The sequence below is a fragment of the Prunus dulcis genome, chromosome 4, assembly GCF_902201215.1.
Source record: "Prunus dulcis chromosome 4, ALMONDv2, whole genome shotgun sequence".
In the NCBI taxonomy this organism is placed as follows: Eukaryota; Viridiplantae; Streptophyta; class Magnoliopsida; order Rosales; family Rosaceae; genus Prunus; species Prunus dulcis.
This window is the reverse complement of record NC_047653.1, coordinates 17797395-17809766: the sequence shown is the minus strand read 5'-3', so window position 1 is coordinate 17809766 and position 12372 is coordinate 17797395. Positions and strand designations below refer to the sequence as shown.

The following is a 12372-nucleotide window of genomic DNA, read 5'->3' as shown; positions in this document are numbered from 1 at the left end:
ATATTCAAGCAAAACACTCAATCAATTCACAAGACATAGTGCAAATTGAAGTTAAAGAAATAGTCGAAGTTGTTATAGTAAAGTGACCAACTGGCCAGAGTTTAACAAAGAACAGGCAATCAACAGATCCAAAAGTTCAAAAATATCAGTGAGCAATTGACATGCCTAAGTTCAGCATGTCAGATGAAGTGGTTAACCGAGACCAATAATTAAAGCCACAAATCTACAAAGAAGAAAAGTCTTAATCTTTGAAACTTTAGCATGAGACTCCTTCTCTTTGGTGCTCTTCAGCTCAAGTCTCAACCGCCTCGGCTACTTGCTCATCAGTTGTAGCCACCTACTTATCAGCCTCAACTACATGATTATCAGCTACAGCCACCTACTCGTCAGCTTTGGCTACTTATTTCACAGCATCAGCTTCAGCCTCATCAGTTGCGCCTTCTTTGGCTTCATCTTACTCGACTGTAGACTCATCAGCTATCGTCTCACCAACTACCAAATCCTCGGCTATATCTGTGTCCATGACGATATCCTGCTCACCTCAAGCAGAAGATCGAGTTGATCATCCAAGTCGAGACCATAACATTTCCATCTCTAAACATCACCAGCTGGGGGCAGACCACGTTCCTGCTTTCATGGTCTGACAAACTTTGGCAATGTACGGCTCGAGATTAAGCCTTTTACTGATCTTATGAACTGCAAGCAAAAGGTAGAAGTCGGTTGGCCATAAAAACTCACATGTAACAAAACTTTGGATAAATCAGCTATTCGAGACGTATCATAGCAAGACATTGCCCTAGCCGGCCAGCACAAGCCAAGACGTGGCCCAAGGAAAACCGCGGCCCAAGTAGCACAAGGCAAGAGGTCGCAACCCTAGCAGGCCCACAACAGCAACTGACCACAGTCGACAGCAAACAGCAGGTGATTGCTACAATCAACAGCAACAAACAGGTGACGGCCATAATCGACACTAACCAGCCACTTGGTCCTTGCTGCGAAAAAAAAATTGAAGAAAAATAAAAACCCAAGTGTGACCTATCTTGGTGTGCACGACAACTCCTCTCCTTAACAAGCAGTACAATCCTCCAATGTCTCTCTCACAAGCTATAAAGTAGAGGAAAACAAGTTTGAGATATGAAGAGGAATGAAGATAAGCCTTGCATTTATAGCAGTTGGGTATCCTTGACCAACAAGGAGTCACAAGCCTATTCCAGCTAGGAGCCCAAGTCAAAATTGGAAGCCCATGCAGTTGGAAAGCCTAATAAATATTTCTCATCTCCTCCATGCCACATAAGCACTATGCAGAAGCTAGGGGGACATTTGTGGGAACACGTACTTTGGCAACCAATAAAGGGACTACATGTGGAAAAGAAATTTTCCTTAGGTCAACTTATTACCCTAATTAAATCCTATTTAATTAGGGAAATTATCTTGATTTAAGATGGGAATATCTCCCGAAATCAAGGATGAGATTTCCATCAAATCTCCTTGATTAATTCCAATCTTCTATTTATGGGTAAGAATAATCCTTAAGAAATAAGGATTATTCTTCAAACCCTAGCACACAAGGAGCCTATAAATACATGACTACACAAGACAATTCTAGGTAACTCTTTCTCACCCTAAAAACCCTTTCTTGCTGTCACTCTCTCTCCCACACGGCTAAGTGCCACCACATAAGGCTCTGGCCACCCGGCTCTCCCCATGAGAGAAAACTCCATCTATTTTAGCTATTGTTGTATCTTTATCAAGATCCAATTGAACTAACTTAGGAATCAAAGAGCCTTTGGCCAACACCCCTCGAGTGTGGTCTATTTACTCATATTTATTTCGCAAAGAGCGAGGAAGAGAGAGAAGGAAGATCGAAGGTCAAGGAATCAACCTACAAATATTCCCCATACGAAATTTTGCTTCAACACTATGTCCAATCTACCATTTAAACTAAGCCTGAAAGGATTGAATTCTGGTTTTACATTAGAGGGTATGAGGTTGTTGTTGGGAGTAGACTTCGTTGGGTGGGGATGGAAAAGGGTGAACGAGGGGTGTTGTTGGGGAATGGTGGCTACTAGGGATAGGGTGCGGGGATGGGTCGGGATGAGGGAAAAGGGAATGAGTGAGGGGCTAATGTTATTTAATTATTATTTAACAGGGGTTGGTCGAGATGAGGGGAGAGGGAATGAGTGAGGTGTTAATGTTATTTAATTATTATTTAACTTTTTTTTTTATAGCTTTAAATATTTAAAAACAAAGAGTTAACTATGGCTACAAAAATGGACATGTGTAAAATTTTAAGAAGGGTGGTGAGGGTACACCTTGGATTAAAGTGGTGAGTAAAAATGCTCCCATATATACAAAGAGCTTCTATTGAGGGACACCCTTGTAGGGCCTACTTCGCATTGCATTTCACTAATCCAAACCGTCTATTTTGTAGATATATATATATATATATATATAGTTTTTAAGTCTATATAGTTTTGTAGGGCCCCCTACAAAAAAAAAAGAAAAAAAGAAAAGAAAAATCAACGATCCAAACTATCTAGTTTTTAAGTCTATATTCATAGATCATCCTCACAAAAAATTAGACAAATCAAAAACCGTTCCGGCATCCAATTGTGTCCTACAAAATCAATGAACACAAGGCTTAAAAAAAGTACTAAAATTTCAATAACTCAGTTAAGTGGTCAAATGATATTGGATTCAAATAAGTTTTTGTAGAGATGATCTTTGAATGATTATCTAACAAATCGACGGATTGGATTAGTGAAATATAATGCGGAGTGAGCCCTATAATAATGTCCCTAAAATAAGCTTATTTGTCCCTTAACGGAAGCTCTCTCTCTCTCTATATATATATATAGAGAGAGAGAGAGAGAGAGAGAGAGAGAGAGAGAGAGAGAGAGAGAGTTGTTCTCTACTATGGACGTCCATATTTTTTCTAACGTGTGGCGTGTGGACTACTTGTTTTTTTGCCTACTTTGTACTAATAAATCAACCCAAACACTTTTATCCCTTTTCTTGGTAAAGGTAGAATAGAAATATCACCTCCAGATTTAGCTTTTCCTTCATTGGTGGACTGTGGAGAGAAGTTGGAGGCTGTTATGTGTGCTTTAGTGCCCTTTTTTCAAGGCTTTTTTTTATTATATATAACCCTTAAAGTGTATTCCAATCTCATTTTGCCCCCTGAAACTTATTTTGTTTCATTTTACTCTACATTTCACACAAACTTGTCTCACTTTACTCCATTTTTTATTATTATAAAATATTAATTAAAATTTGAAATTTCAATAAAACTTAAAATCCATAAAAAAAAAAAATTATAAAGAAAATTAATATTTTAGAAAAAATAAGATTAAAACAAAACAAAAATTTGCCACTCCCATCGCCACCAGGTGCCTCTCTTATGATCCTTTTTCGCTTTGTTTTTGTAATTTTAAGTTCTAAGCTATTTGTACTCTTTCTTCAATACTAGGAATCATTTTTCTCAAAAAAACACAAAAAAATAAAAATACAATCTTGATTTTCTCTAGCTTAGAAATAGGGTAGTTACGTCAGTTTTTACTTAAATTTTGATTTTTAGGGGTTCGTCTCCCCCTTACACTTGAGAAAAATGAGACTTGGCTGAGATTTTTAGGGAGAGAGAGAGAGAGAGAGAGAGAGAGAGAGGGGTTAGGGGGAGACAAATGGGGAGGTGGAGGGGCAGGGGTGGGGATGTAATTTTTGTTTTGTTTTAATCTTATTTTTTCTAAAATATTAATTTTCTTTACCATTTTTTTAATTTATGGAATTTAAGTTTTAAAATTGAAATTGAAAATTTTAATTAATATTTTATGAAAATGGGGTAAAGTGAGACAAGTTTGTGTGAAATATAGGGTAAAGTGAGACAAAATGAGTTTCAGTGGGCAAAGTGAGACTAAAATCCACTTTCAGGGGGGTATATCAAAAAATAAGCCTTTTTTTAAAATGAAAAGAAAGAAAGATGCACACAAAAACAAAAACAAAAACAAAAAAAAAAGAAAAAAAAAAGAGAAATGGTTTCCTTTCCATTGAATGAATGAATTCATTTAGATCATGGGAAAAAACAAAACGAGTCCAAACATTAAGAAGTTTTCGGACGTTCGTACTAGAGAATAATTTTATTTAAGGGACACCCTTTAGGGTCCCCTATGAATTTTTTTTTCAACGATATCCAAACCATTTATTTCTTAAATCCTTGCAAAAAAATTAGACAAATTGAAAACCGTTTCGATATCCAATTGTGTCCTACAAAGTCAATGAACACAGTGCTTCAAGAAAGTACTAAAATTTCAATAATTCAATTAAGTGGTCAAATGATATCAGATTCAAGCAATTTTTTATAGAGATAATCTTTGAATGATTATCTAAAAAATAGACAGTTTGATTTAGTGAAATACAATGTAAAGTGACCCCTACAACGATGTCCCTCAAATAAATTTATTTAATAGATCCCTCAATAAAAAAATTATATATATAATGCTGACGTCCGCATTTTTCTTAAAACTAAGTTTGAAAAAGTAGTACGTAGGGGGTGTAGTAAGTAACCAACGCCATCCTTAGGTCCCCTTCACTTTGATTTCTTTTACTTATTACACTGGCCACGCTTCTTTAAAAAAATTCAACAAATCACAATGGTACTTTATTACATCCACCGCCCAAAATTACTAGGGAGGTGGGCTAACATTGTCAAGTCCTCTTTTAACGAAGCTTTATCTTTTGTTCTTTTTCAAAATTGTTTTTGTTGTTAGTGGCTATTTAGGGGTAATGGTCTTGAATTTGTGCTCCACTTCCGTTAAGCACAGTTAGTCCTCTCTTACATTTTCGGTCAAATTTAGAGACAGTGTTAGTGGTGGCCAATGGCAGGCCTAGGAATATTTACATAAGTGGACATTTTTTGTTATTTTTTATCAATTATAAACCAATATATATATAATTTTTCTCTAATGCGGACCTCCGCATATTGTTAAAATCCGATCATCCTCTCCACACCTTATTTTTTTGCAGTTGGATTGCATTCCTTCAATTCCAAGAGGTGCACATTTTGTATATATAAACAAAAACATGTTGCAAGAGACGTGAGAGCAACCAATGGGAGTGCTTTCTTCTTCTGCAACTTCACTTTCCCACATGTGCTTTATGTGCTTTCTTCTTCTGCATCTGGACGTTCCCAAACCTATGATTGCTTTTTATATAAATTATTTATATAGGCAAATTGTGGACTACTTGGAATTTCAGAAATTCAATCCACTTGAAAAAACAAGCTGAGAAAGGGACGACTGAATTTTCAAAGCATGTGGACGTCCGCATTAGAGAAAGACCGATCCAACTTTATAACAAGCACTCATATATGGCACATCAATGTCATGATTTTTACAAATTGATTTCACGTTCCCTGAAAAAAATAGATGAAATGTGCAATAGTGAAGTGAAAGGAGAGCTTATGATTCTCTCTTGCCTCCTTATCAAGTTCAATGCGATGAAAATAGACTTTTGGTAGCGTAGAGAAAAGATAACGGAGAAACCAAGCCAACGTTAATGCCTTCCTGATTGAAATTCCCACCATTTCTTTTGTATCAAATATCTCATGTTGTCTTTTATTATTTTATTATTAAATATCTCATGTTAAAGAGACACACAGAATGAATGTACTAATATTAGAACAAGAAAAGACATGTAGGCGTGGGCTAATAGCCTAATATTTATATGCTGCAGTGGTAGGCTAATATTTATTGTAGTAGAAATAACCTTACAAAATTTACACCAACTTAGAAATTTTGCCCTAGGTTGAAGCCGACTTCAACCTACACATAGGTCAGTCCTTGGAGGTAGCCGACCTCCCTAGATGTTAGTTGAACCTTCAAAGATAGATGCTAGGGAGACCTCATTACAATATTGTATTGTGTACTGCATATCTAATGGTTGTGTGACCTACTTATATTGGTTGACATACCTTTATTACTGAAGTAATATACAGTGTGTTACTATTATGTGGCCTCGCTAACATTTCTCATTGTAATGTAAGTGGTTTAACTTTGACATGAATGATGGTTTTTCTGCCCCTGCAAGGGTGGAGCAACAAAGGTTTTGAGCATTCAGGAGAAGGTCACGACCAGTTGATGATTCAAGATTTGAAAGCTAGCTCGGCAAAATTTACATATTTCCTGACGGTAGGAGTGAATTTTTTAAAAAAACATATATAAAAGATACACCTAATCCAAGGGACGTAATGAGCCTTACACCTCAAATGTATTTTTATACAAAATTCCTAAAATCAAAGCCCTAATTTCACAAAATCAAAATTATAATTTATGCCTAACTTAAACCCTAAAATACTCAATTTCAAATTAAAACTAAAGTTAAAGATTTAGGAGAAACCCAAGAGGAGAAGCTAAGAGAAGAGGAGAGATATGAAAGTCAACTAGGCAAAAGGCTTGTAGGTTTTAATTTATTTTAATTTTGGGAGGGCTACTAAAGATATGTAGGTATTTTTTTAATATTTTTTTTTTTGGGAAAAATTTTGGGCCAGGAAGTAGCCCAACCTGCCCTCCATGAACATCCGTCCCTGGTCACGACAAGACGAACCTTTTATAATTATAATAGGTGGCAAGTGGAGATGTGGTGATGTATGCAACTGAAGTATCCTGATAGAATGGTAGACTTGAAGAAATGATCCGATCAATTTGATCAAGCACTCGTCATCTATCTTGATTGTTCTACTCTTTTAACAACATGAAAAACCGAAAGCTCTGCCCTCTACTCTCTGTCGAATGGATGGAAAATTAGAGGTCTTTGGCGTCCCCTCCAGTCAAGAATTTGGGCCTCAGAATCACTAGTTAATATGCTTGTCTCTCATGCATTTCTTCATTCATGGTTAAGCATTTTGGTGTCCTCGATATTGAGAGATTATAGAATACTATGGTAGTACGGTCACGTGGTACATTTTGTACACATATTGTAATATTAGTGGATATGTATTCATACTATTCCTTAAAAGGGGAAAAAATAAATCATGTTGTCTATTCATATTATAACACATGTACAAAATGTACTACATAATCATACTACTGTAGTATTATATAATTTCTCCCTGGCATAAAGGTCACACCAATCCATCCTGAATTGGTGGTTAAACTGTCCTCGGCATAGAGGACACACGCATCCATCCTGAATTTGTTGGTTAAATTTTACTCCACTGCGGTGACGATGCTGTAGGGGAATGCAAAAAGAATTTTTGATCAATTCATACCTAATGTTGATTTCTTTCTTTATTTATTTTTGCCAAAATGAAATTAGACGTCACCTTTACCTTAAGCATTCACATTCAGGAGGCTGAAGATGAAATTGTAGGTGGTGGGTAGTCATCATTTCTTATGCAACATAATTTTTTTTGTAATTTTAGTAACCTCGTTCATGTACAATTTGCACACCAAAACTAAAGGGTAAACAAAACAAGAATACATGACAACGCAAAGTACACGACAGAGCAATACATAAAATCCTAAATGTCAACTAAACAGTTAGATGTGAATCACCACAACTGCATGAGAAGCAACTTAGCAGCTTTAGCCAACAATGAGAACAAGATAATGCTTCATTTTTCTGGTCAACAGTTGCAAGCAACTTGGTCAAGCCAGACTTAGTTGCAGACGATCATCTATCATATCTCAATTTACTAGCCATACCGATCCCCCTCGAATCAATTTGCAGTTGATAGCAGACTTGTTCAACTCCTTTTGCCTTTCATGAGTTCCAAAGAGAACTGCAGCACACAAGTATCTGCCAAGTAACATGGTGAGAAAGTAACGTGCACAGTAAAATATCACCAAACGAAATTTTCTGTCACTCCAAGCATTTGAAAGCACATATTCACTTTTCAGAACGATAAAAAAACAGATCAATTATCTTTTTCTAAGCTTGGTAAGTAAGAAGACGAGATATCCTTGCTTTATAAAGATAATGATTTTTTTTTCTTTTACAAAATTCATTTATCCACACTCAAGGCACAGAGAAGCACATATGAAAATATGTCCAAGAAACAGAATAACACCATACATGCCATGAGGACAAGACCATCTAGCTTGGACCTGTAGAGGAGCGATTCTTTCTCCTGGGTCTTTTGTTTTTGGGCTTCACAGCATCCTTCAAGGTTTTCTCTCCATTTGTTTGTTCTGCAGTTTCAGCTGCCCTAATGGGTGAAGGTTTTGGATTAATATCTTCAGGAGGTTCTTCTGGCTTGGCTCCGCTGGTTGTTTCCTCACCTTTTGGGTCGTTTTGTTTCTTAGTAGTCATTGACATTCCTGCACATATCATGCATCTGCCGTCAATGCCTGTAGATTAAAGTTCTCTCCATCTCATATAAATGTGCATGTGCATGTCTGGGAGTGCATGCATGTAAACAAAAGTTCTCTTCCTGTATGTGCATGTCTGTATAAGTATGCACAATCATGCATAATTATATCTACATTCTAAGTTGAACATTTCATGAATGAAACTAGTATGAACAAACGTCTTACATGCCAAATATAGACTACTAAGCATGCTCATTACATCAGGCCAAAAGAAAGGTGCTCATTGTCAAATAAATTCTACAGTAATACAATGTTAATTTGCATCTTGAGTTCTTCTTTTTCTTTTACTGAGAAGTTAGATACAATCATCTAAGATTGAAACAATAGACAATGTTGGAATTTCTAAACAAACATGAAAGTTGCGATGCTTTGTCCCACTGCTACTACGGCCATTCACTAACTTCAATGCTATCAGCGGGGCCAACACTTTAATTTCAAAAATGGAAGCATGATTCTTAACCATCAGGTCGCATAAGACCAAGAACCTACATAATTTCTTTTCATTTGTAAGTCATAACCAATATGCATTTCCCCATTTTATGAGTCAATTCCACTTTCCACAAGGATGAATAACTAAATAAACAGGATCATTAGTCTTAAAAACTCTGGAATGAGCTAAAGTCATCACAAGGAGCAGCAATAGGTAAATGGTCATTTTCCTTTACTCTTATAAGTGATCACAAAAAATAGTACCATGGGAAGCTAGAGAAGCTTTTAAGAAATCCGAATCAACACCCTTTGAGTACGGATCCCTGAGGAAAAATGAAAGAAGAATAATAATAAGAAAACTAGAATCAAATAAATCAATACAGGTCTAACCTTCCTAATTTATTCAATTATTTACTTTTGCCGGGCCGGGGCTTATCAAGAATGTTTTTTTTACTGAAACTAGTTATACAAAGAATAAATTTATTCTTCATAGCATAGAAATCAGTGTGCATGTGCCTACAGAACCCGTTTCAAGAATATAAAATTATGTTCATTTTCCCCAATCACTTGTTTGACGGCCTATTTTTGGTTCAGTTTTTAGGAGAAAATAGGGAAGTCTAATTTTAACCCATCCACTGCTCAATATATTCCCATCCTGAGGATTTGTGGATAAGAAACAGATGGTGTGCCAGGATATTCTGAACTCATCTTGATAATCAGAAAGGAGGGATAATCAGGAGTGAGGCCCTAAATTTTCATTAAATCAGAAACTTACCAACTTGAGGGCCCCCCAATAAAATTCTTCGCATCATTAACCTTGTTAGTTTGCCTTTTGTCTGATAATTGAGTTTCACCTTCAACATCCTCACTTTGATTAGCAATGCCTTCCTCAGAAACCGGCTTTAATCTCTCCATATGATAAACAGAAGAGTTTTGTGTCAACCCTGTATTAGAAGCACCTCTATCAACATCCATGGGGTCAGAAGATGTACGGCGCTTGATCTTGCGTAATGCTCTTTCTGTGTTGTATGAATCAACCTACATTTGAATTGCAGTAGAAAAACTAAGAATAGCTGAAACATGAGAATACATTTGACCACATAAAGCTTTTCCAAATGAATCAACATCTTGATTGTTATATCCAAATATTTATTTGAAGTAAACACTTATTCAGTCTCTTCTGATCATGAGTACTTTTCCAAGAGACCTTCCAAGCAATATTGATGAAAAATGTCACTGATGTGTACTTGAGGGGAAAAAAAAAAAAGAATCTGCCATTTGCCTTCTAGATTAGCCAGTTCATGTTATGATTCTAGAATTTTTCGTAAAGGGTTATCATTTTTCTTCAAGTGATAGATAGTCAAATCAAGTATTAAAAGACTGTTTCATAGAGTGAAAACCTCACCGCCTTCTTTATCTTTTCTGTCATAGCACCAGCCTTGACAGAGGCAATTCGCAAACATTGCATTATAACACTCTGCAAGACACCCTCCCCTCCAGCTTTTTGAATGGCACAAACATCTCCATTTGCATTAAGTGTTGCAGTCATTCGTCCCCCCATAATAGCCTCTTCATGATGGGTTGGATCAATCACCTATGTGGCATCGAATCAAGTCAGACAAAGAACTTAACGGTTTCAGCCAAGTGTTATGCAAACATCATATTTAGAAAGAAAAAAAACTTTTCCTTACCACTCTGCTCTCGAAACTGAAGAATCCAAAGGTTACTGCTATAGGTAGATGGTGTATGATTAGATGAAGTGGCTCCCTCTCCTGTCAAAATGCCATACATATAAAAATTAAAAGGGTTATTCCAGTGTGATATGCATAGTATTTTACACTAATACACACACATATACTTCCTTGTGTCTTGATTTGCAAAGCTCATCACCTAGTGTCAAAAGCACAAATTAATGTTTTTGACCACAACATACAGGTCTTCTGGTAACTTTATAATTTCAGATTATTGTGTTTTTTTGGTTAGGAATATTTATCCATTTTTATTTCGTTTGGATCTAGTTTCAGTTCGTTGGCGGAAAATATCATCCATTTTCAAGTAGGACTTCAGGAAAATTTGAGTTCTACATGCAAACGCTTCATATAAGAATTTAATAGGACTTGATCAGTGAGAATCTGTGTACAGAGACAGAGCGAGAGCAACAGGAGCTAACCTCAGGTGGATGCACAATCACTTCCTGACCATCTTCTCCCCCCACGGAGCACTCAGGCCTCCGAAAAGTCAACAAAGCAGCCAATGCCGCAATATTAGCAGCATCAATAAGGTTTCTGTCCACATTTTATAAAGGTAGATTTCAATATATAGCAGGGAAAACGTAAAGAACAAAAATACAATGTCGGAATAGAAAGAAAGTAGAGCTTACCCTCCATTATCTAAAATATGGAGGTCAACACGGATGGCCCATGCTAACTTCCCCGAAAGAACACAAAGCGATTCTGTATCAACCGCCCTGCTTTCCCTGCATATTAATTCATTTCAATGCACAACAACACTGTCGTGTCACATATCTCTTCTTTCTTGTTTCTCATTACTCAAATGACAATATTGTTCAGCTCATTAGTCCCAAAAATTTATAAACAATGTAAAAATTTAACCATGCACGTCATATCCAGAGCAAGACTAAATATAACAAAAATCGAACTTTAAAACAAAAGTAAAAATGGATTCATAGAGTATGTTTTATTTGGTACTGAATTTCTCACTTTTCCTATACAAATATGCATAAATTACGAAAAAAAATTCCAAATTTGGAAAACACACAAGGTTCAACTAAAATTAAAAGTAAAAACAAATTGATAGTAGAAACGGGAAAAGGAACTAACCGAAGACCTCGGTCAATTACGCGGCCCAGCTCAACAGCAGACTCGCCGGGGCGGCCAGGCTCGAAGGAGGGGTCGGCCATTGGAGAGAACTCGGTGAAGATGGAGAGAGAGCCGTCATTTGGCCTATCCCGGTAAGGCTGGATAAGCTGGGCCGTGACGAAGGCCATTACATGGGTTTGGCCAAGCTGGACCTCCGCCGAGCCCTCGTCTTTGCCGAACTTGATGGTGAGGTTACGGTAGTCGAAGGGGCGACGGCCATCGATTCGGAGGTCGGAGAGTAAAGCGGTCTCAATGAACTTCTTCTCGTTCACTGACATGCGCCATGTGTTTGCTAATCTCTGCTCCATTGGAGGATTTGAGAGTCAGAGAGTGAGGAGTAAGAGGGGAGGGCTTAAGAGTTTGTGGTTTTGTCTGTTTTGTTTATTTGCTAGGGTTTTAGAGAATTATAATAAAGGGAACAAGACGATTCAAACGACGTCGTCATATCTTTAGAATGTTTGGGCTTCGTTGGTTGCCTGTCCTTGTGCCAATAGTTTGTATTAGAGCATTTCCACCAGTTGCCTCTTGTCATGGCAAGATTAGTCCTAGGGCAGACACTATTCACGTGAATAATGGCTGCCCTAGCCCCCTCCAGTAAAATGTGTTTCTAGCAGTTGGGGCTTGCCATGACAAATACTATTCATTTTTTTGTTTTTTTCACAACTTTTTTTACTTAAACAATTAATTTGGATAAGATTTTC

General features: G+C 36.8%; 1 protein-coding gene across 2 annotated transcripts; it reads right to left on the bottom strand.

Moving 5' to 3' along the window:
• Window positions 1-7363: 7363 nt before the first annotated feature.
• Window positions 7364-12109, bottom strand: LOC117626587 (exosome complex component RRP45A-like). Of its 2 annotated transcripts, XM_034358333.1 has the most exons (9): window positions 11633-12109; window positions 11173-11268; window positions 10963-11077; window positions 10484-10564; window positions 10198-10386; window positions 9568-9830; window positions 9057-9115; window positions 8068-8312; window positions 7364-7791 (listed from the first exon to the last, which is right to left on the bottom strand). In XM_034358333.1, exons 1-8 carry the CDS (start codon window positions 11977-11979, stop codon window positions 8089-8091), a joined length of 1374 nt encoding a protein of 457 aa, XP_034214224.1. In that variant the 5' UTR covers window positions 11980-12109; the 3' UTR covers window positions 7364-7791; window positions 8068-8088. The 2 variants fall into 2 exon arrangements, with proteins under 2 accessions (XP_034214224.1, XP_034214225.1); XM_034358334.1 differs by lacking the exons at window positions 7364-7791; window positions 9057-9115 and having other exon boundaries at window positions 8185-8312; window positions 11633-12065.
• Window positions 12110-12372: the final 263 nt, after the last annotated feature.

Excerpts from the sequence above, each read along its gene's own strand:
- LOC117626587 (XM_034358333.1), bottom strand. The coding sequence starts at position 11,979 with ATGGAGCAGAGATTAGCAAACACATGGCGCATGTCAGTGAACGAGAAG. Across the intron at positions 11,078-11,172 it reads CATATTTTAGATAATGGAGG|AAACCTTATTGATGCTGCTA; the intron begins GTAAGCTCTACT and ends AAATGTGGACAG. Across the intron at positions 10,387-10,483 it reads TCAGTTTCGAGAGCAGAGTG|GTGATTGATCCAACCCATCA; the intron begins GTAAGGAAAAGT and ends GATGCCACATAG.